Raw genomic sequence first — 24,066 nt, 5'->3', positions numbered from 1 at the left:
TTGCACATTATGTATTGGCTAACATGCTACTAACTCATCTCTTTACAAATGAACATTACATCAATGTACAGTATATCTCCCTTGAAGAGCTATGAAGCCTCATCCTTAGATTTCAGTGACAGTGAAGAATTCTAGGGGCATTTTTCTTGCCCCTACAATCTCACACTGTACTACCTCTTATAGCTTCTCTATCCTCACAAGAATAACTGGACTTGTAACTATTGGTAATGGAAATTGTAAAAAAGTGAGGAGAATATGAGCAGCTTCAGTCTTCAGTAACAAATATCTATACAGAAAGAGTAACTATTGTAGTCAATGTCTGGTTTACTTCTGAAGGCCATTTAGAGGTAGAATCAAACGGACACTTTCCGATTACCACTTCAATAAACACACATGTACATACATACATTACATATGTAATTATAATCGGTTACTGGTTTTGTGGCCAATGGCAGTCTTTTTACCAGATTCAGTGAAATATGGTATCACATTTTTGGTACACATCTGGATGACGGATAAACACAACAGGACACAATCAGACCTGTTGAAATCTATGTGGCATCAGTAATATGTCATAGTTATTAAGCCATAATATTACATTTATATCATAGTTGTATTATTCTTTATCCATGGCAGCTATAGCAGCAGTAGTTAAATAAAGTAAGTCAGGCAAGCATGAGCGTTTCTCTGTTTTTGTGGCACTTTTTTTTTAACAAAGTTACAAAGCTGTGATGTTAAAACAGTCTAATGCCATCAGCGAGAGCCCACAGACAGTATTTGCCGTGACAGACAGAGTGATGACCCGGCCCTGTGTGATGGATATGTGACACGGCAGCTTGGGGCCCCAGGGCCTGGCTCTTGGGGTGGGGTTTAGCCATAATGGTGTGCTTAATTACCTGCACAGCCACACAGCAGGTCATTAGTCAGACTGGGACGCTAGGTCTCACCTGTCACCAAGAGATAAACAATCCTCCTACCAGATCTGGGAACCTCAGAGGAAAGGGAACAGATCGCTGTTGAGGTAAGTTGGGGCGGGGCGGTAAGGGGAAAGTAGCAAAGTACAATATAAGTGGTACATTTTTTTTTTAAATAGAAAGATACTTTTTAGGTTTCAGAAGGAAGAAATGAGACTTTGAACAGTCCCTGCTAAATATTAAACCTTGGTTGATGTACATCTGGTATCAAATGTGGTTGAGATTGAGGATGTTTTTTCAGATTAGCATGTCTTACATGTCGACTGACAATCTTGATAGATTTGGAGAGCCTTTATTTAGTCAGAGCTTAATGATGTCATACACAGCATTTTGTAACATGACATTTTCATGTCATGTTAGGAGAAGGATAAGGGTGTAAGAAAACCAATACCCAAGTGGAAATATAAGATATTATAGGATACAATAAGGAAACAGAGAGATAAAGACGTAAACAAAGTACTTACTCAAATAAAACAGAGGGGCTGTGATTAGTGTGTACAGGGTAGCCTCAAACATAAAATACCATTCTCTGGTTCAGCAAGCTGACATTTATGGACCCCTGTTGCTTCTTATGGAGCGTTCTCTACTATGAAGTGCCCATTCTGAAATGTAGCTGGCTAATAAACGGCAGCTAATGGAGAGAAGACAGTGTGTTCTTCTTATTCCATAATCTCTGAGCGCTTCATTAAGCAGCACCTTTATCTGTAGAGGGAAGCGTACCTGGTGCTGTCGTTTCCTGGCTTGTTGTAGTTCTCCAAAGCGCCCTCCCACACGCTGTTGGCCATGGCATTACCTATGGCTGTCATCACCATGCTGAGCTCCACTGGCCAGTCGTCCAGGTCCAGGGAGCGGACACGGGATAAGTGGGTGCCCAAGTTTCTGTGTATCCCAGAGCACTCGATGCACATCAAGGCGCCCAGGTTCAGACTGGCCCAGTCTGGGTCTATATGAGAGGAGATAAGAAAGACTTCCATTTAAAAGAAGAAGACTATAAAAGCTTTTTAAATTAGACTGAGCATGATGTAACTTTTCAAATCTCACAAATTACACTTGATGTTAATCTTCATTCAAATGATCCACCTGTGTGGATAATCTTAATTGTAGTAAATGTATATTTCAACTTATAAATATAAGTGCTTCAGCTCAGTTGGTAGAAAAGCGCCCAATGAGCAGAGGCTGCAGTTCTTGTTGCACTATTCACAGGTTGGACTCTGAGGCCTGACGCTGTTTGGTGAATGTCTTCCGCCCCGATCTCTACACATATTTCCTATCTATCTTCAGCTGTCCTGTCAAAAATAAACACAGAATGTACCCCAAAACAATCCGTAACAAAAATGAACATTTAGGGTGCTGAAACACGATGTTATATGAAGTAATTTAAGTAATTCTAAAGATAATGGGGTCTAAATTCCTCTCCTTGAAGTTGTTTCGTTAATATTAGTTTACGCTTTTTCTTATTCTTTCAAGAAAATGATAGAGAATAAAAACTTAGGTTTGTTTGGAAACATGCCTCCTTTAGAGAATGGTATCACAGCCTATCACAGGAAGACGTAGTAGATGCTGTTTGCCAATCCAAATTAAACCCAACCCAGTTCGTCCAATTTGGATTTTCGGTCTCTTCTAACTGTCAACATGAGAGTGAACTAGCGAGTGAATAACGATTTTAACCGAGGGACTGGTCCTGAAATGCCCATTTTGAAACACTGCACTATAAATGCACTTATTCATGGGTGAGAACAAGTAATCAAGTTCAGCAGATACAACAGATAGTTAACAGATGTTAACAGCATTTCTCACTGCTATAACACTTCAAATTAAAAACTTAAACACTTAAACAAATCCACTTCAAGTCAAATTTTTGTGAATGTCTTCTAACAGACCTCTCGCCTTCAATTTACAACCTTTATAGTAGATACAAAATCAGCTGTTGAGGGGAAGAATTGTACTCACTGGGAGCATCACAGTCCACACAGAAGCTGTTCCCCCTCACGTTTCGTATGGACTGAATGGCCATTGCGTCACTCTGGCTTCCTAACCGAGACTGTAAGAATCAAGGGAGAGAAACAAGTCAGCAGGAACTAATCATTGTGAGAGTCAGAGAAGGCAAACAATTATAGCTGGACTGAAATTGTAGACAACCAGCGAGAGGAGGGAGGGAGGGAGGGGAGGTGGTTTTACAAAGTGTTAGGAAAAGACTGAGGCAGAGAAAATATGAATATGAAAATGAGGCCGTTTCTCCCCAGTATGCTGACACAAGCCGTGTTCTATCTCTGATGTCTGTCAGTTCTAATAAGAGATCCCCCACACTGCGGTGCACCTGTCTGACAGCCTCCCACATGTGACAGCTTGAAGTGGGTGAGGAGGAGCGGAGGAGGGTGAGGCCACAACACAGGTTGGAAAGAGGGGAATGTAAATGAAGCAGCAGCACTGTAAGATGATGACGATGCTGTGGTCGGATTGTGATCACCAGTCCTTGGATACATCATGACCTTTCTGTACCTTGTTCTTTATGCTCTCGCAGCACTGCAGACTGGCAAAGATCTGGCTCTCAATGGCTTGGACCCACAGTTCCCTCTCCTCGTACGTAGAGGCTTCAAAGTTCCATGTCTGACCCGTCAGCGACACAATGACGAACTCAAAGGAATCTTCTTGCTCTGGAAAACACAAATGAACAAGGAATCAGTACTTTGGCAACATGTATATTGATTGTTAAATCTGAGCGACACAGCTTTGGAATGGGCTTTAGCAGTTCTTCAATACATTCTCGGTGCCTCTTGTGTGCAGGGGGGTGTGTCCAGACTTTTAAGACTGGGGTGGCCCAACTGGGGCACACTGACTTAGAAGAATAGAAGAAGAAGAATATTTTTGTTGATAGATGTTACACACTTTTCCTGCTTTTTCTGACAAGGTAAAAAGTCAATCGTTGTTAAGGCCAATTAGATTTCGAGGGGGGCCCATGCCCACACTAGACACGCCCCTGTTCTGCTTCCTTTATTTTTATGATGCCTTAAAATCTCAACATCTAAAAATATTTTACCTAAATCAACAGCAACACAAAACATCACCCGTTTTAAATCACATTTTTGTCTTTAAGCATTTGTAATGATCTGGCTTTTCACTTTCTTCAATTACCCCCGAGTTGTAAGGATCTAAACTACTTTATTATGCACAAACTCAACAGAAGCAGCACTGACTAAAGGCAGTTTTGTTTTAATGATTTCAACTTTTTGCTGAGAAATTGTGTCTTGTGTGCTATTTACCACACATCCTAAGAGCATTAGTTTCTGTCACCATGGAGAAGAAAGCAATCAGACCGACAGCCCAATCAAAACACTGTGAACAAAATACTCTGTTGGAGTTGCTGAATACATTGTAGAATTTCAAGAATCTGATAATAAATGTAAGATTCACATTGTATAGACTTATTTCTCAACAGCTCAGTTATTGGATGTTTGTTAATGAAATGCACCTAGGCAGTTTAAGTTCACTTCTACCTCAAAAGTTTCTATGTGCACAAGCTTTGTACCCTGGATTTAATCAAAGAATGGAGTTGTTGTTCTTTTGTTATGATGGATCAAACAGGGTTTATAGCTTTGAAAAGCAGTAAATCACATAAAATTGTCTGTAGGAAAAATGAAGGGGACTTTCACTTCCAAAACCAGGGGCGCTAAAAACGTCAATTCCCACTTTGTAACTCTTAACTCATATGAGTTACAAAACCTATGGTCACTTTCCTGGTATGGTAGCCTTAGCTCAGAAAACTTTTTTTTGTGTGTTTTAAATGGATGACACTTGAAGACACCCCATAGAGTTTGAGTGATTTTGGTGTTTGTGTAATAAAATGTAAAAAAAAAAGCATTTTAACCAAAGTTTTTACTTACATTACAAATGTCATTGACAGTTTGAGTATAAAGCCATAACGACCGGAGCCTCTTTTAACATCATGAAAACAGTCTTCCACTTTTAAATCTTCTGGTAGTGGCCTTTTGATCTTTAATCTATCAGCATATTGGACAAAGCTTCAGTTTGGGTATTTGTTCATATTCGATGGCTTAAATTTGAATTCTTGTCACAGCTGTTAATAAGAGAAACCATGATTTATCTCCTTGTTATAATCTCAATTATCTAGCTGACAATTTGTCCAGGGTTTCATACAATAATATACTGCAAATTGCAACCATAATGCAATATATTAGTGCACAACAACATGTATAACCGTTGTTGTTTTTTTGATATCATGAAACCTGTTTATTTCTCTTTAAAATGAGTTGTGAATCTGCCGTGTTTTGCCCGCCTCTTTGTGTTTAAAGGAGATTTATGGAAATGTCACCTGTCATTCTCAAACGAGAGGTCTGACACGACATATGTTCCAACACATGCTGTAGTGCCTCTGCTGCTCGGATGCAATTCATTAACTGTGTACTGTACAATGTAAAGTCTCTGGTCTGTGCACATGCTTGAGCTCATAGCCAAATGATTTGTAATTACCTAATTATGTCTATGCAAATAGTCAGCTCATTTGCATAAACCATGTTTGGAGGACTGGAGGCAAGTAGACACAAGGGAAATGTTTTTCCCGCGTAGCTTTGTCATTATTTTTTAATAGAAGAAACATTAAAAAGATCAAAATGTTAAATGTACAAAAATATATTTATAATTCTAATGTCTAACTTTTGATGCATGAGTAGATACTTGATATTAAATTAACTCTTTATGGGTTTTAAATTATGCCACTATGATGATGATAAGATCACAACACAGACCATATATTCATGGATATTTTGACACTTTATTTTCAGAAACAATTCACCCTCTTTGCCGTGTGGCACATCCCTGTGCTGGTAAGTGACAGTCGTCTGACGGATGCCGCTAATGTAGCACTCCTTGAGCTGTGGTGGAGGATCATCTCTTCAGGGTGAAAGCAATAATCCAATTAGCTCGACACCAACTTCAATTATCTGATTTAGTTTGTGGAATCGACTACAGGTCACAGAGAATCAATAAAGGCTTAAAACCCTCTTTATTTAGACCCACAGAAAAAGTCTTCATGTATGTGTTCTAAAGCAGAGATGCCCGATTACATTGTATATCTTTTACTGATGAATCAAAACTTAAAGAAACCAATGCGAGGACTAAAAGGGAAAAAGTACGATTCATTGGACTACATGCAGCAAAAATCAATATTTCTTCTCCGAACTTCAGGTACATTAACTAATGCATTTGATATTATGTGGTTCCGGGACTCAGAAGCGCTTCTACTTGTGTTTTCATCTTTTTAAAAAACCTGAACAAAGCTAATTATTCTGTTGGCTGCCCAGGCAATAAATTGGAGGCATTAAAACACTTTCATTATGGAGATTAAAAAAGCGACGGATGGCTGCTTTCTTAAACTGATGAGCATACAAGGGAAAACAAATCTAATTCTCCATGCCTAGTAATGCACACAGGAGACATACTGTAGCCACTAAAGAGACAGAGGAACATGTGCTGCAGGAACTTTTATTTGTGACCCAGGTATTGTCATTACGTGCAGCCCCAGAACCCTTATATTACTTTTTAATGCTGACAACATTGTAACAATCAAGCTCTATCAGCCAGTTAATATAGGTATGTAAGCATGATACTGGGGGTCAGTGTAAATCTGAGCAGGAACAATGTGTCAAAGGTGTTGATGCTATCTTACAGGCACCTGCCATGATGAGCTTGTAAAAGGGCCATTAGTGCTTCGGTTATTACTCAACGGCTGCAGCCGGCACGCGGCGAGCACAGGAGCAATCACCTTGTCACATTAACATGAGCATTAACCTCCTGACCAAATCTATCCGCGAGCCCACAATCAACAAGTTCTTGCCAATTAGAAATAAATTAACACAGCTCTGCTTGTGGGCGGACAGAAAGAACACAATTTAAAGCCAACGTAGGAGCAAAGTGTGAGGAACGAGCCAAATATGATTTCCCTTAATTAACATGGCATAATAAAAAGGAAATTAGACTATAATGACCACAGAGGTACTAAGAGGAAGGAACAGATACCGATATGAATCTTAGTCCGCCATTTACACTGATCATTAAACTCTTTGGGATCCTCTCTGTTATAAATGTTATTTATCAGACACATGAAGGCCTCTTTCAGCAACAAAGCAGCACTTTGATGGGCAGAATGTTTGGCCAATCATAAATGATGGCTTCTGTGTGCAAAAATACATGTTAAATACATCTTTTCATCGCACAGGGAAAGAAATACAGGTATAATCTCTACTTCATGTGACAGCCATAGTTTTCAGCTACTTTTCAAATATTTAAACAAATGATGACAAACTACAAAAATACGAATCACTGCCGAGGATAACAAACACAGATTCTTAAGCGTTGTCCTTTGAATCACGAACAAGGTTTATTTGGGGTTTTTATGTCCTTATTTAAAGACAGGTCCTTGGACAGAGCCAGAAATCGATGAAATAGAGAGGGGGGAACGACACGAAAGGAGCCAAAGGCCTGACCCGATCCCGGGCCGCCCGCCCAGAGGACCATAGACCCCTCACACTAGGCACACGCACCAGCCACCAGGCCAGGTCTCTTGTCAGCTTACAGTTTCTATCATTTCTATTATAATTACACCTTGAAATGCGTTGTAACTTTCCAACAACATAAATTATCCCCCCCAAAAAAGCAGTTTTCACATTTGCATTCCTGAAAATATCTAGAAAATTCCAGGAGGACTGCTCGGGATGTCCTCCTGACCTGACAGTTCACATATGTACTTCACAAAGGGGGGGGGGGGGGGGGGGGCCTCCTGAGGTCAGACATGACATAAAAACACAACGCGGAAGTAGCGGACGGAGAAACAGAATCACTATACAAAGCTATAATGAGAATATTTGCCTTTATATCAATGCTACGTGTATTTTAACGGAATCACAATGTCAACAAAAGAGTGGAGAACAACAAACTGCCAAACAGAAAACGTAATGTAGCCATTAAATTATGTGCACGGAGATCGTAGAGGTCGCATGCATACACTCTATGCAGCAGTCACAGTATATAAACGTCACTCCCCCCTCCTATTGGCTCGAGGTGAATTCTCCGTAGAATATCCTGCTGCGTTCTCACATCATCCTACTCAGACTTGCTGCAGAAAAAAAATAGTGGGGGTCTGGCCGGAGAAACTCTGGGTGAAGTCCGAACGAGAAATGTGGCTGTTTGCATTCACACATACAGCTTCTTCTTGGCAAGTTTTTGGCAAGTGTGAAAGCACTATAACATTCCTTAAATGTTTCCCCTGGCTTAAATACTAAACAGTGTATAAGGTATTAGCACCATATCAGCCTCATACACTGGCCAAATACTACTTGATGGATCAGTACTGACAAAAAATTATGAATTTTACATATAATTACTGTGATACTTACAGTACACTTACTTACTCGCTTTAATAAAAGATCAGAGTACAGAATGTTTTCCTGTGTTTAAACTTGTTTAGAAGTGTACATCACATTTAAATACCATTAAAAGGGTGTTAGTTTGACCTGAAAATTAAAGTGGAACACTAGAGAAAGGAGGGTGACCTGAGGACGGTGATTCCTCTATTGCTGTGCCTGTGCAGCTGATGCACCACCGAGGACCTGTGGACCAGATTAGCACCTCAGGGGTTTAATGCCGAAGCCCAGCTGTGCTGTCTGTACAGCAGGCAGCATCTATTCTGTCTAAGCCTCTCAAAGACCTCTGGAGAATGCTCGGACGAACCCTTAGAAGGGACTTACAACAGTCTTTAGCCTTGAGGTTTACCCTTTTTATCCATTCGTGTGAACAGTTGGCTGAAACGATGACGAGGTGCACAAGGTGAGCTATTGTTTTGTTGTGTCGCGTTGTATGCATGCATCAGGCAGTCACTTAAAGAAGTGCTTGCCGTTCCTGTGAATTAACGAGCAGTTGGGAAGAACAGGCCAAGGCGGTGCCATCTGTAAATGTCACAGGCACTGCTTGCTCATTTTACACATCATTAAAGCCAATATTCCTAACCTGTATCAGAGCAATCAGGAGCAGGCCATTACTGCGACAGGGGCCCCAGGGGAACCACGACCAAACTCCGAAAGAAGAGAGCAGGGAGGGAGGGAGAGATAGAGCGCACTCTTTATCTATCTGACACACATACTGACGCACGCTCCTGCACACACTTTAAAACACTTTCACATGCACACGCACCAGCGAAAACAGGGCGCACGACACACCTTCCAACAATAAACAAACACATGAAATCAGCACCAATACGGCTACACTAATAGCTAGTGCATTTAACAACAGAGCAGAATGAAAACAGGGCCAATTATACATGTATCTGTGGGCAGTGTGTATGGAGCCCAAATGAGAATCTTGTTATTCCTTTCCCTCCGTACTGTGGCGCTCAGAAAGCTAAGCCATTACAACAGCAGAGGCTCCAGGGACAGCTTTCGGAAATGAGAGCGAGTCGGGGAGTGACAAAACAAAGTATTGAGATAAACACCCACCATTAGCACAGGCAGTTAAACCTCCATTTCCTAATCCTCAGCTGGACTCCAGAGGATATTAACCCTTCGTTTACCAAGGTGCGGGACAAAAGGTTCCAGATTAAGGTGGACTGACAATGTATAGGATTGGACTCAGTTTCAATTCAACAGTCAGTGTCGGTTAACGTGTTGAGGGCATAAAAGGATCTCGATCACTTGTTTTCGGTTAATCTGAAGACGAGTCAGAAACAGCAAAACACTGATTTAAAGCTGCAGGACTGAGTCAAAGTAAGACAAAGGACATAAAGGAAATCAGACATGAACAAAAAAAGTTAGGGAAAAATAATCAACTACAAATGAAGACAATAAAACAGTCTCTTAGCCTTTAAAGCTCCTGTGAGGAACTTTATGTTTGTTTTAATTGAAGCGACCGCAGTGGTCAAAGTGGTATATGATATCTCTGCTGATCTTGTAATGAACATGATTTAGTTTTTTTTTTAATTAAAAAAAATATATCCTGTTGGGGCGCCAGTAGCTTAGTGGTTAGTTTGCACCCCATATATACATAGGCTATGGTCCTCCAAGCAGGCAGCCCAGGTTTGAATCCGACCTGCGGCTCCTTTCACGCATCATTCCCCACTCACTCTATCCACTGTCCTAAAGGCATAAAAATCCCCAAAATAAACCTTTAAAAAATCCTTCTTTCATTTAACAGTCAAACATATCAATGATTAAGAATCTTTGTGAGCAAAAATGTAAGAAAAGAAAAAGTATTCTTCTGCAGCGAGCTGTAAATCATCGCCTGATACCTACCCTATGGCAGCTGTTTCAGACATAAAGAGTAACTTTATAGAAATAGTCACATCTACCTGTCTGCTATCACAACTAGCTAAAAAACGCCTCACAGGAGCTTTAAAGTTTTGGTTTCTGGTAAATACTTATATAAATAATATATAAAATAGCCAATTCTAATTATTAAATATTGAATATCAAAAAACAAAATATTACATTTAGAGTAAGTAGTAGTGGAATAAATGTAATTTTACAGGACTAATATTTCTTCAGTCCGAGTGTTCACTTAAAGATAGTTCTGAATCAGAAGAGCTGTTCTCATTATTCTATTAAAGCTCTTCATGCATGTGTAAAAACATGTGTGTCATACATGTTACTGAGGTCATCATGTGCGATTAAAGTTAAATGTTTGCATTAAACCTCTTCGAAATACTTTGTGTACATTACAGTCAATGTTTTGTTCTTATTGAACTAATTAGTACTACTATGTCTTTTTTATTCCCAGTGATTTCCAAAGTGCATATCCCAGCAACTGTGACAATGAGTTAACAATTAATTTCCCAATCCTCCTCTAACTGCTATTACAACCCAGTAGAGGAGTTCTTCCAACCACTTTAAACTCAATCAATTTGAACTACAAAACAACACTAGTTGATTAAAATCTGTTTTTTGAACCTTTCATTAGAATAAGTGGATTATAAACCAATTCAAGACAGATTTGATTAGAAAATGTAACCATTAAAAATGAAGAGAATTGATTCCAGTCCTTCACAATACTAGTTTAAGCGTATTTGAGTTCATTAGATCTCACATAGCTGCAATTATGTTAAAAAAACAAAAAAACAAGAACGTCTTGATTTCATGTGGGTCTATAAGCTGCTTCAGATCAGATCTTGTAATGTAAAGAAAAAATAAAGAACAAATTCAAAGCCTTTAAAGCAAACACTTGGCTCTTGTATTGCCCCTGTTATCTGTGACCTTAACATGAATAAACATCTTGTTCCATAAATCTTGAAGAATCCAGAAAGAGCCTGTCACTATTTCTCTCCATCCCTGCAACTTCTTCTCCACGCTCACGAGAGGATGAGCTGAAAACCTCCAAAACAATGAGCGTTTGATACACTTTCTTTAAAAGAGAAATACATTAATGATGCTCCCTGACAGTCTGCATTAATCAGAGGGGGCTCCCCTTGAACACAACTCTTTATCGGCCATCGATTTTCCAGTGGGTTTATGGCGAGCGACACACCGAGAAAGCTCGTCGCCGGGCGGCTGCTGGGAAACACATTACGGGGCTGTCAGTTGTCTCGCCATGCATCCTGCATCATTCTTTAAGCACATGAGAAGTTCATTACACTGCACAGCTCTGACAGTGCATACCATATTAGGGACTGTGTCCAATGTGCATAAAGGGAAGAACAGAAAAAGGTATTCTCTCTTTATCTAAATATGGCTTTAGTTCGATAAACATTCAAGAGAATAGATTAATTTAGCTTAAGCCTTTCTGGAAGTTTGCTGAAGAGATACTAGTTCTCTGCAATAATTGTCTGTCATGTAGCCTCTTTTTCCCAAAATAATGAAGCTGATGTAAATTACGTCTCGGATTTTCACCATTTTCAGCCACCATTTAGTTAAGTCATGCTAAGTACTTCTGCACCATATTTGTAAATAATGATGCACTAACCGTTTCCCGCACGTCTCACGTTGACCAAAATGATTCCTCACCTTAAGACGTGCACGCTGTTTTGATTTATGATGCTTCACAACTACTAAAATTCAATTTCAGCCTGCATTGCACACTTCTGATTGCCCCGTAAATGAGATAAACTGATAGCAATTTATTCAAGGATCCCACCTCTCCTTTCCTCTCCTCCTCTTCCTTCCTCTCCTCTTTCCTGCTCTTCTAACAGGAGACACAGCGACTATTCCAGACTTGGATGAATCCAATATTTAAGCAGCGATACGTCTGTATTCCAGACCACTCAGCAGAACAGACAAGGTGATGCTAATAGAAAAGCTTGAAGAGAAGCATGAAAGAGATAGAAAACAGTGTGCGTGCTTGACGACTTGAGACACATTTAGAATCTGCCTCCTCCTGGTCTTGATTACCCTTAGATTTTCTCCTCATGAAGTCCAGGAGCAATTCGACTCCATTACTCTGGTGTGAGGCGTTTATTGATGAGATTTGATGCTGTTTGATAATGCCAGCCATCAGTCACTCTTGGCTTTAATGTGGGTGTGTAGCTCTGCCATGAGAGCCCCATTAAGAGCTAAGTAATGTCAAATAAAACACAAGAAATGGATATAACACTCAAAAAGTGTGCTGGGAGCTGTACACTGCTTCTGTACCTGAACTCTTCAGGTTAGATCTGAGAAAAAAAATCATCAGATCTGGGATTAACTTTCCCCGAAATACTCCTACTAAAAAAACAGCAACACTTATCTCACAGCACTTATCTCGGAGATGGCGATGATGTTCCCTCTGAACAACAATGTGGTCAACAGACCCATTCAGACTTTAAAGAGAAGCTGTCAAAGACCATGATAAAAAAGTATAATGATTATAAATGCTTAGCCCCATTTAGGAGGCGTCAATGCCATTGTTGTTGTTATCCAGCGTATCAATCTTGTTGATTGATCATCCCGCTCTTGTGACATCAGTTTTATGGCCTCTGAAATGCGTCCCAGTGTTTTCACAATGCCATCCAATTAGGGTACTCCATTCATCATTGGGCCGGAGAATCATTATTAATTGGGTGGAGAGCTGACTGCCACTCCCCTGCTGAGGAGGGCCACGGCTTCTGGAGATCAGGCCATTCAGACAGCGGTGAAAGAAATGGGGGGCTGAGAGTGTGCAGTGTGCAGGGGGGTGGTTCACATAGAGATACTAAACCAAACACATTTTTGTACGGCACTGCAGAATATACAAGACTACATATCCGATTTGTGGCTGCAAGTCATCTGGCATCTGTAAGTCTGTGTGTGGCTATTTTATGACAGCACGCCTTTAATTCAATCATATATGCAACATGTTAGAAAATAACTCATTTTCTAATTAGTAATATTAATCTCTAATTACTAGCTGCTTAAGACAGCTACTTGACTCTGAACAGCACCAAGGATCCTTCACTTGTGTCCCCACACACACACACACACACACACACACACACACACACACACACACACACACACACACACACACACACACACACACACACACACACACACACACACACACACACACACACACACACACACACACACACACACACACACACACACACAACATTTTTGTGGTCTTAATAAATTGTTAAAGTGTCCATGGGATTTAATCCTCAATGCTGAAAAAAGATGTAAGGCTTATTCTGACACGTCTGAACAAACCTACTTATAATGGCATTATCGGAAAATGAGCTCAGTTCTCAAGATAAGTTAGGTTTCAATAATCCTCAATAATGTATGAAAATATTTGTCTTACTTTGAGAAAATCTGCAAAAGAAGAGCAAATTCATGCATGTGTCCACCCATTACAGTTATTTAGAATCGTGGACACTGAAAGATGTTGGTACTTAAGCATTGGTCAATCTTTACCTGTGAAATATTGAAAACCATGAGGACAGTTTAATAAAAAGTGGTGGATATATGGTATTTCATGTACATATTTGAGGACCATTTTAGTGTTAAGAGCTGTTGCATCAAAAAGAACCTGTAGGTGAATTAGTTAGTTGTAGAATTAGCTAGTCTCATAGTCAACTGTCTTTGTGTTAGAAAGTTTGGTACTCTAAAGCAGTATCAGAGTGATTGGGTTGTACCTTCATTGCCTGCCGATAAGCCGTCTGGCTTGGTGATGCCCGTGCTCTTTTTCCGCCTGTGTTTCTTGCGGTTGGCGTGCGGAGAAGGAGGTGGCTCAAGTTTAGGACTCGTGGCGCTGCCCACACTGGAATTTGCAGGATCACTCATTCCATTGGCTGAAGAAGACACAGAAGAAGAAAAAAAAACATTAATCCTTTATATGTTTATTTAAAAAAGTGTATCACTGCTCATGTAGATAAGCTTAAGTTTCATTGTTACAGCATCAGCCTGAAAGCTACAGTCAATACTGACAGAGTACAACTTTGCAATCCTTAGCTACTGACAAATTAATACAGCATGATATGTAAGTCTTTAGATATTCCTACTATTCTGTCATCATAACAGGGGTTTTTAGTTGTGTTCAATCCCACAAAATCATAGTCCAGATCACCTCAAAGTTTCAAACACTAAACAGTATTCAGGCTAATTCAACAGTGAAGCATCTAAAGAAATGAGACTCTAAATTGGACATTTTTTAAATGAATGGAATGAATATTCCCAGAAGATCATCACACTGAGTGCTTGAACTTTCAAACCATTGAGAGGAAAATAACTGAGATGTAGAAATAAAAGTCTACTGGTTGGTTTAAGTGCTTTGATGAACCATCAAATAAACATCAAGACTTACAGACGATTGAGCGGATGTCCAAATTAAAGTAAAAGAATTACTTGATGAAAGATGATCTAGGAATTTCTATGACACTGCATTATAGAATCATGTTAGCTCCGGTTCAAGATTGTTTTTGAGGACTGTTTATAAGTCTGCTATTAATTAAACATTGCTCTCAACTGAAGCTACAAGTCTAGTATAAAGACAGAAGTATGAAATTAAAAATAAACATCATTACATGCATTACATTTGTAGAATATTAATGGCTGATTTGGAAAATATTAAACTATTCTTTTGAACCAAATCGTATCATCGTGTACTGACAATGAGCAATGAATAACAAATGATGTAGTCTTTATCGGAAGTGTCATGCAAAGTAGAGGTAGACTTGTCACATCTTGAAAATGTGTTTGTCAGAGTTGGAAATGGCTTTGAGTGCTCCAAAAGTAAGTGCGTCGCTCTGGTTTTAGACAGAGTGAAGGACAGGTACGGGGCCATCAGTGAACAAATGGTTACCTAAGTTAGCCTGCAGCAAAGCTCTCTATATGACTGTCTGAGAGTGACAGGGGGCTAAGAGCCGGCTTTGTTTCTTGTAAGTGATTTTATAAATGTGATATTAACCTGTGCTACCGTTGGGCAAAGGGATAGGAGGGATGGGACGATAGGAGGGGGATGTCAGCTTGCCATCTTTCTGATTTCCTGACATTTGACATCACTTTCCCTTCTTTCCCCCTCCGGATGCCATTATGAATCTGGGAGCGGGGGCCAGGGGCCTGGGGGAAGCAGGGAGGGAGGGCCGGTAGATGGGCCCCATATTGCTCTCCTCTTACCACCCTGTGTGGTGCTGGCAGCCTCCTCCATTGTCTCCCATCAAAAGCTCATTGTAGTGTGGCAAACTCCATTCATTTCCCTGTGCACCGTCCCAGCCCCAGGGGTGGAGTGCAGGAGGACAAGGGGCTCAGGGATTATTGCTGTTGTCGTTGCCAGTTGCACATACTATAATGTGCGGCACTGTGCCATTAGCCAGTGTACAACATTAGGCCTAATTCGGTCATTACCTTTAGGGAGATGGGGCTGTCTTGGAGGAGTAAGATGGGCTCAGCGGGGGATTGAAGATGCTAACGTGGGGGGAGAGTGGAGCTCTGAGGGCCCGGGGATGCTTTGCTTGAGCGTGGGCAAAATATAGGAGACATCACCTGAGACACACAATGTTTCTGCACTTAACTTAGTGATTCCTCTTAATGAGGGGGGATGTATACAAACAATAATGTCATGAATACAAATGAATAAGAACTGCTGCCATGTTTAATTTGCAAGAAGATAAGTGAATATTAAAGAACTAGAAGACAAGTAATCTTGAGATTTTAGCATAAATAGCCAAGTTCTACTTGGAAAATAATACTACCTATTAATAAACACAACACTGGGGCTTGTGCTAGCCTACACACATTAGGCTCTCTGGTGTGTTTTGAATGGCAGCACGCAGCCACACATGTAGCAGCCCCTAGTCGAGGCGTCTGTTTCAATTTCCCTGCTCTCTTACAACAGCCCCCCTGAGACGAGTCATTAGCTGGCTCAGACAGCTGGGGGCACAGGGGTCCTCCATGTGCCCCCCCCCCTCCCTCTGCTTCCTCCCCCCTCTCCATCCCAGCGTCTGTCCTGCCAGCACGGCTCCGTATGGTGCAGGGAAGACTTGCGCTCCAACCTGCCTCCGACGTGACAGCCAGCATTTGTTTAATGTCGCTTGAGGTTAAAGGGGAGGGCTGCCCCTCGGGGGCCCAACCGTGTCATAAACACCTCTAATTATCAATTTCTGCCCTTAATGTTGTGGAAAATGACCCTGGGTCTGCTCATCGTGCACCTCCTGCACCTGAAACATATATTGGGAGGTACTCTTCCCTTATCATGCACAAATTAGGCTTTAAGAATTCTGGAACATGACGGCATAGGAGCAGGAAATGGATAATACTACAGTCCACATCTCTGAGGAATAATATCAAAGCACCTGAATCCTAATGGTTTTATAACTTAGAGTCTCCTGACTCTCTGTGGTTTTCAGGACCAAACTATACAAGACAATATTTCTTAAGTAGAGAATGATCAAGTCAGAATTGGACTTATTCTGTGTTCACTTTGGTTATTAGCGAGCTGTTAGTGTGCATGAGAGCCATCAGAACCAGGCTGGGTAATGAAGCACCCTGGGGATCAGGAGTCTCTTTCCCACTCAGCCACCATGACCTGGGCAGCTGAATAGGTATGAGCCTAACCTGTGATTACTGCATATTACACTTCTACATGAAGATTACAGTTTAAACATGATTCAGGATGAAGTCTATGGGTGAGACAAAGAGGGCGCTGCTAACAGCTTCCTGCCTTTACCAATGTCACACTGAGAATGAATGAGAATGAAAAAAAGGGTGAGAGAAAGAAAGAGAGAGAGAGAGGCTGAGGGGGGGGAGGCGATGAAGAGGAGGGGAGTCATTTCATTGTTATTCAAGAGGCTCCGGGTGAGGAGCACTATGATTCCACCAGGCCCCTTGACATGGCAGCCCTGCCTGTCCTCAATCAAAGCCAACGGCTGCAATTAATGGCAAAAATTAGAAACAATCACCGCCTCCCCCTTATTATCCTCAATTAGAGCGTACTAATCAAGGCCTGATCGCGCTCTGCTGCTCTCTCCAAACTAAATGTCAAACTTCATTACGGCCTGGCGTAGAAATCAAACGCCCCACATGCTATCACCCTCACATCGGGAGGCCAAGGTGTAAAACACAGTGCCACAGGAAAAGGCTATCTGTGCATTAACTACATGCGTCCTGATACGCAAACTTAGAGGAGAGAAATAATTTAGCAGAACTAACTCACGACTACTAAGAAGTAATCAGGAGGACAGGGATGCAGATTTGGATAGAGAGGCTAAGGATGGGCAAAATATGAATAGGTGCAGAATGATCCGTTTGTAATTTGGATCAACTTCAGATTATTTTCGGAACCCTTTTTTCCCTAAAAAATGTCAAGTCTAAGCTTCCCAGAGCCTGAAACAATGTTTCTAATTGCAGACTTGCAAGTCCAACAAAAAAATCTATTTATGAAAAAGAAAAGTAGCAATTACTCAAAATGTAGCAGCTGGGACCAGGAAATGTTTCTGTCTGTTGATCTGTTGTCTCCTTCTGTTGAACATCACAATCAATCTATTGAATTTGACCTTACAATCATTTGTTTCAGCATGAGAGCAATGACCCAAATCTCCAACAACAGGTTAATGCTGATTTAAATAGTGAATGAGGGGGAACACTGATCTACTGTAATCTTTTGCCTTTGGGAACATGACATTACTCACACTGTGAGCAGGACTTAAGTTCTTGTCATCAGCGAGCCGGTCACATTGTTTGAGCCTCTTGCTTTTAATTCAGGTTCAGAGATTGAGGTGTGCCAAGGAGAGCTGAATCTAAACAAGCACCCAACGCATTAAGAATGCGTGTTCTTATGAATGCAAGCAATAGAAAAATTGGGCCGGGATTTAATCAAAAATCTGCGCTCAATATTCAAGAGACGTTACTATCTGTGCTTCTGCCTTTGCTCAATAGGTTTACAAATGAGGACATTCTTTAAATAATATGGAAATGGTTACCTGGCTAAGATGCATTCATTCACTACTGAATCATCAATCTACAGTTTTTGCATCTCAGAATCACATTTTATGTTAACCTGCAACCTTCACCAAGGATAATGGAGTGATTGGGCTTGGTTCAAGTCAATTCAAATGGCAAAACATGAGCACCCTTCACCGAGGAACACCCTCTATTGATTATTGAAGGCACATTAGGTAGGAAGATAAGAGTGTCGCATTTCAATCAGGCTCGTGTTTTTGGAGAGTCAAGTCACATTTCACGCTGCCGACATATTCTAATGTGATAACTCAGATTTTTTAAATTGTAAAGAGACATAAAGGCAAGATGTTCAGAGAAGTTGTTTTTATCCACAAAAGATGTTCCGAGACTTAAAACTGTCTGCACTGACTATGCACTGATTACAGAGAAACTCCTTTCCCGAAGACGTGCAACATATCTATCATTTGATGCAATGTGTCTACCATTATTTTCAGCTCATTTGCCTCACTCAAGCTCATTTGTGGTTACCTTAAGAGTAGCATGAAAATAATTGAAGAAAATAGAATAATGGAGCAAATTTGTGGATCTGATTTAGTTGAAGACTGGATGCTGGTTAATGAGCTATGATCAAATAAGAGGGCTTTTCAGTTTACCAAACATGAAAATGGAAACTTCTTATTTTCCCAAACAAAATGTTCAGGAATCAAAATCTGTCCTGTGCAAACGGGCCGCCAAACGCACACATTGACAAACATCCGTTATGAATCCCTTTCTTCTCCCACATATACATTTTCCTACAGAGGAAAACATGATTCGTTGGAAAAAAAAAAAATCACATACAAACAAAAAAGAAAAAAAAAGAATCAGCAAGAACACACACACATACACAACACACACTTATGCTCATTTATTTGAGGACCCCACGAATCTAAGTAATTCTGCTTTGGGCATGCCGCTGATGGGAGACGGGGGTAGGGGGTGATGGAAGTGCCTGCGTCCAGGCAGAATTGATCGTTTGGCAGCTCCAAATGAGAGACAGTCTTGTCTGCGGAACCACGAGGGTCGTGCAGTTGGACTCCAGCAGCGCTCGTAAAGTGCGCTCTTTAAACTGCCGGGGCCCCTGGGAGCCCATGGGGAGGGGGGGAGCCGCCGCCGCGCTAATGAGAACTACCAGAGTGCAAACATGCATGGAAATGACTGTTATTCTGTTGATGTGCATTTAAGTGCTTTTTTACTGCCAACCACAAAGAGAGGGAAATAACTGGTGATGAATGGTACCCCCAAAAAAGCATTCATTTTCCTCTTCGGAAGAAAAGAGAGGAAAACAGAGGAGGAGAGGGGGGTTAAGAGTAAGATGGAAGGTAAAGACAGAGAGACAGAATGGGGGGTGGGGGGGGGGGGGGGGGTGACATGCATGGTGAATATATTATCTTACTTCACTCAAGTACAGTGACAGGGTGCAATGTGACAGGGAGGCAGTAAGCAGGGATGCAATATAGCAGAAAGTTAACATTCCCCGTTCTTCTCCTGTGAACAAGGTGCTGCTTCTCTCAAAGAGCAGCAGCCAAAAAAGGTCACAGCGATCAGAGCCCTGATCACCTAATTATGAAAATGAGGCTTCATCCGTGTGTCTGACAAACGTACGCGAATTCATTTCCATTACACCGCATCTCTGCATCAGATTCCTTTATTTTGCATTAATTCCCTCTTGTCTTTCTCGGTTCTGATATTTGATTTTAGTTGTTAATGTATATAGAGGTCTTTGGACAAGATTAAGGGAATGTAAATGTAAAAGGTCTTACGGGCTCCGCTGCTTGTACTGGTGTTGATGGCTTCATTCCACTGGTCGGCGCTGGACACAGAGAAGGAGCGTTGGTGCATGCCATCTTTACTGCTGCCAAACACAGACCCGCCTGTCTGGAGGGAGGAACTGCTGTTGGAGTGAGGGGCACCTGGAAAACAAGCGACACACATGAGAAAATGAATCCTGTATCCTTGTGTTTCCTCACTAAACCTAACCTGGCATGCTCGTCTTCTTTAGATCAAAACAATTCTTTAATAAAGGTGATAAAGTTGTAAATGAGTTTATAGCTCTGGTAGTTTCTGCAGCACTGCAATGCTGCTGCTGCTGCTACCTTATTTGTGCACATCCCTCTGTCAAAAAAACCCCCCCTTCAGACAGTCTCACACACACACAACAACCATCTCCCTCCACCTCTGCCTCTAATTAGCCCTTAATTAACAAGATACACTCTGAACGCTAATTATCTCGCCTCATCCCTCTGACTGCCACATCGATCTCCACTGGCGTCAGCAGGCGTTCTCTCCCTAACTTCCAATCAGGCGAGCCACAGACGCCTGGCACTCTTTACTAATTCATGGGTTAGGCTGCGCCATGTGGGGTCCTTCCCAACTGTTCGCGAGCAGTCGCTACAACACATCCTAACTACCCTGAAAAACTCATCGATACACTTCAAGACAAGCGAAGGATTCCAATCGGATCCCCTGCTTTAGCTTTAAAATGCATCACCTGAATATATGTCTCAGAATTTTTTTAAAAATCTGTTTGAGGTTTATTCTAAAAAAAGAAAAAAATCCTCTTACTTAATTTAAGACATTTTTCAACTTGGAATATTTTTGATGACCTAAAAAAAAATGTTTTTTTTTTTTACTATAGCCTGATAATTTTCCATCAGAAAAGTTCATTTAAAGTGTATTATTCTCTGAAAGCTGACACAATAACACATTTACAGGCTTTCTATGCACATCGTAAAAACAATGTGATTAAATTAGACAAATAGAGATGGCTTCGACTCTCAGAGGTCATATTTACAGAGGCATTGTTTTAAAAAACAAGCCATATCTCTGATTCTGTCATCAACGCTTTCTCATCTTCCAGGTATCTCACATCAAGGCCTTTTATTCAATAATTACAAGTAAATATCACTTTCTGATTGAGGTGACAATAACAGAAAATACAGAGTGTGGGTCGTGTGTAAAGTAAACTAAGCGGCACGGGTGCTTGTTAGGATAATATGTCCTACTCATTATCTAGAGTAATAAGTGTATCAAATTCACATAATCATGTCTAATTAGTATCAGTAATTATCTTGTTGGGCCCAGGAATATTAATCTTCAGGTCCCAGAGGGGAGGGAGCAGAATCGCAGCGAGAAGGGGAGAGAGAGCGAGGGAATCATGCTGAGGAGCACTGACTAAATTAGCATGCTGAAATCAGAGCAGAGGAGGAGGTGGGAGGAGGAAGAGGAGGAGGAGATGGGGGTACTGAAAAGAAAATGTAAAACTTTGTTTTACAGAGAGTGACGAATACATGATACTTATAATATAATTAATATATATAAACTAATATCTACTACATTGAAATGAAGGAATATTTGAAAATGAATTCTTTATAAACACAAAAGTAGTAGTTTTGGGTGTAGCAAAGCCCAATCTACACAGCTAAATATTCAATCACCTCATTCTTATTTGGTAATTCCTACATTTCCACCTTATCTATCATCATCTCACTATTTCCAAAGTTTGACTCTTGGACGCCTTAAAAAGACGTAAGGGGAAGAAAAAAAAACTGTTAGATAACTACACTGCAACTTGGATTGATATTTAAAATTCAACAATCAGGTCTAATTGTCAAATTGGATGCTAATGATGAATGAATTATACATGGCTGTATCCATTAGTCCCCAGAGACCACTCCTGCATAAAGGGGAGGATAATGTAATTACAGTGGAGAAATAATCAGCTTGTGGCATTAAAAGAGCACTGTACCCGCGGCTGCAGCCAGGCCTGACTCCAGTGTGTTTTACAGCTTCAGCAGAGGCTCTACGCTGGACTGACGATGACCTGACAACTGAAAACTGATGTCCTAATGATTCCATTTGATATGGAACAGGGGCCAATAGAATCAGATACATTTAGCATGTTTCCAAGTGAATTAAAGTTACAATTACTCAAAACACATGACGTACATGATCACTGTTGTTAACATTAAAGTGCAAAAATATTCTTTTCATAAATGCAGTCATCTTAATATATAGCTGAATATATCTAACCCTTATTTGATGAATACAATTGATGATCACTGATTTAAAATACAAAAAGAAATATAAGAGACGAGAATGTTTCACTTTTCTGAGTTAATTTGTTCTTTTTAAAGACATATGATGAATATTAACCTTTCTGCGTGGGAACGTTTTAGAAATGTAAGATTTGACAAACAATATTGATTGTTTATATATTAAGTGTTTGCCCAATCTTGATCAGCTAAAATATTAGCATGTTTATGTCTCAGTAGTGACTGCAGCAATTCCATGGCAATAATAGTCGTCTTACTCTTGATATCAAAAGCTCATTTAGATGAAAATATTTTATTTAAACATGAATCCTTCTAGAAACAAAGCATCGTATTGTTAAAGTCTTTATTAAAATTAATGAGAACTTTGAAGAACAAAGTACCATTATGGATATTTCTTCCTCACTGTGTATAAAGTGATAACAAAAGCCATATCGTGTGTTCTGCAGGCTATCTGGGGCTCGGGTGTTAAGTAGAGGCGATGGATTAGCGGGGAGCAGCGCTGCCTTGCTTCCCATTTCTCTTTAGGCCGGGGCCGTCAGTGGGTTGATGAGCCGTGACAAGGCCTGACCCCTCCGTGGAGTTGTTGCCATTATGTACAAGTAGTGGGATAATGAAGCATTCATGGTAATGTGGGCCGGGCAGAACATCATCTGTGGCTGTGTGTAATCCACTATCATCATCCTGACCGACGCCCAGACAGACGTCCCCCCTCCACCTCTGATACTGCTACATATTGCTGCTGCTGTCAAGCCCCGCACAAGTCCTACAGACCGCTCATATTAAGACTGTGCATGATATATTGTACTTTTAATAAGGGCATACATTGAAACAACTTCTAATTAATCTCTATGTAAAGCTATACCTCTGTATTTATTTACTTCTTTAGGTCACTATCTAATTTTTTGACCATATCTTATTTCTTCTGAGGTCTTCATGTAGGCCTGAAAAATGTTGTTTCTTAATGTCACAGGATGTGTTTAGACATTTCCAGCCCATGACTGCTGCTATGTTACACTCTGACATTAAATTTAGAAAAAATACCAAGTAAATGTCTCCACAGATAAAAAAAGAGAGCGACACAAAGTTTATGTGTAGCCCAAGCTGTACTCATACAGTTGTCAGGCGGCATAGAAAGAGAGAAAAAAAAAAAGGGAAATTATTTAAACAACAAGATGGTGAAGTAGTGGAAAATGCTTCTAATTTGGTAGGAGTACAACAGACAATGCCAAGAGTAAACTTCTACGTAATTAAAAGTGCAAAATAGCCATTATAATCTGGTTCTAATGAGACATATTACATCACTTCTGAATGATGGTGTTATTTTTACAGTGTGCAGGGAGGATACTTAGACAAGAAAACTGGGAACAGAACTGTATAAAAGTGCACCGGTGGTTTCATACTGGCTGAGGGCAGGTATTTCTGAACAGAGACTACTGGTTTTACTCTGCTTTAGATTAAATCTGGTGACAAATTGTGCTACAGTTCCAACAGGGAATGAGAGAAACACTTCCTCATGCATCGCTCTCCCCCACTGGATTGATTCAAAGTGACTGGGCCCATTAACACTTTGATACAATGTATCTGTCGCCGGTGACACGGCAGGATGTGTGTTAACACGGAGGATCATATTTAAAACGGTTCCGCTCAGCA

General features: G+C 40.6%; 1 protein-coding gene across 2 annotated transcripts in view; it reads right to left on the bottom strand.

Annotated features, from left to right (window-relative positions):
• Positions 1-24,066, bottom strand: part of agap3 (ArfGAP with GTPase domain, ankyrin repeat and PH domain 3) — a 117,379-nt gene that overhangs the window by 12,412 nt on the left and 80,901 nt on the right. For both annotated transcript variants that reach the window (XM_065954168.1, XM_020649565.3), the window contains exons 12-16: positions 20,125-20,274; positions 14,062-14,217; positions 3,474-3,628; positions 2,925-3,015; positions 1,695-1,917 (exon numbers count right to left, since the gene is read on the bottom strand). In XM_065954168.1, coding sequence (XP_065810240.1) covers positions 1,695-1,917; positions 2,925-3,015; positions 3,474-3,628; positions 14,062-14,217; positions 20,125-20,274 — 775 coding nt within the window. The remainder of the gene's footprint in view (positions 1-1,694; positions 1,918-2,924; positions 3,016-3,473; positions 3,629-14,061; positions 14,218-20,124; positions 20,275-24,066) is intronic.

This window comes from Labrus bergylta, chromosome 4 (assembly GCF_963930695.1).
Source record: "Labrus bergylta chromosome 4, fLabBer1.1, whole genome shotgun sequence".
Lineage (NCBI taxonomy): Eukaryota > Metazoa > Chordata > Actinopteri > Labriformes > Labridae > Labrus > Labrus bergylta.
The sequence above is the reverse complement of the archived record's forward strand: the minus strand, read 5'-3'. Positions and strand labels throughout refer to the sequence as shown.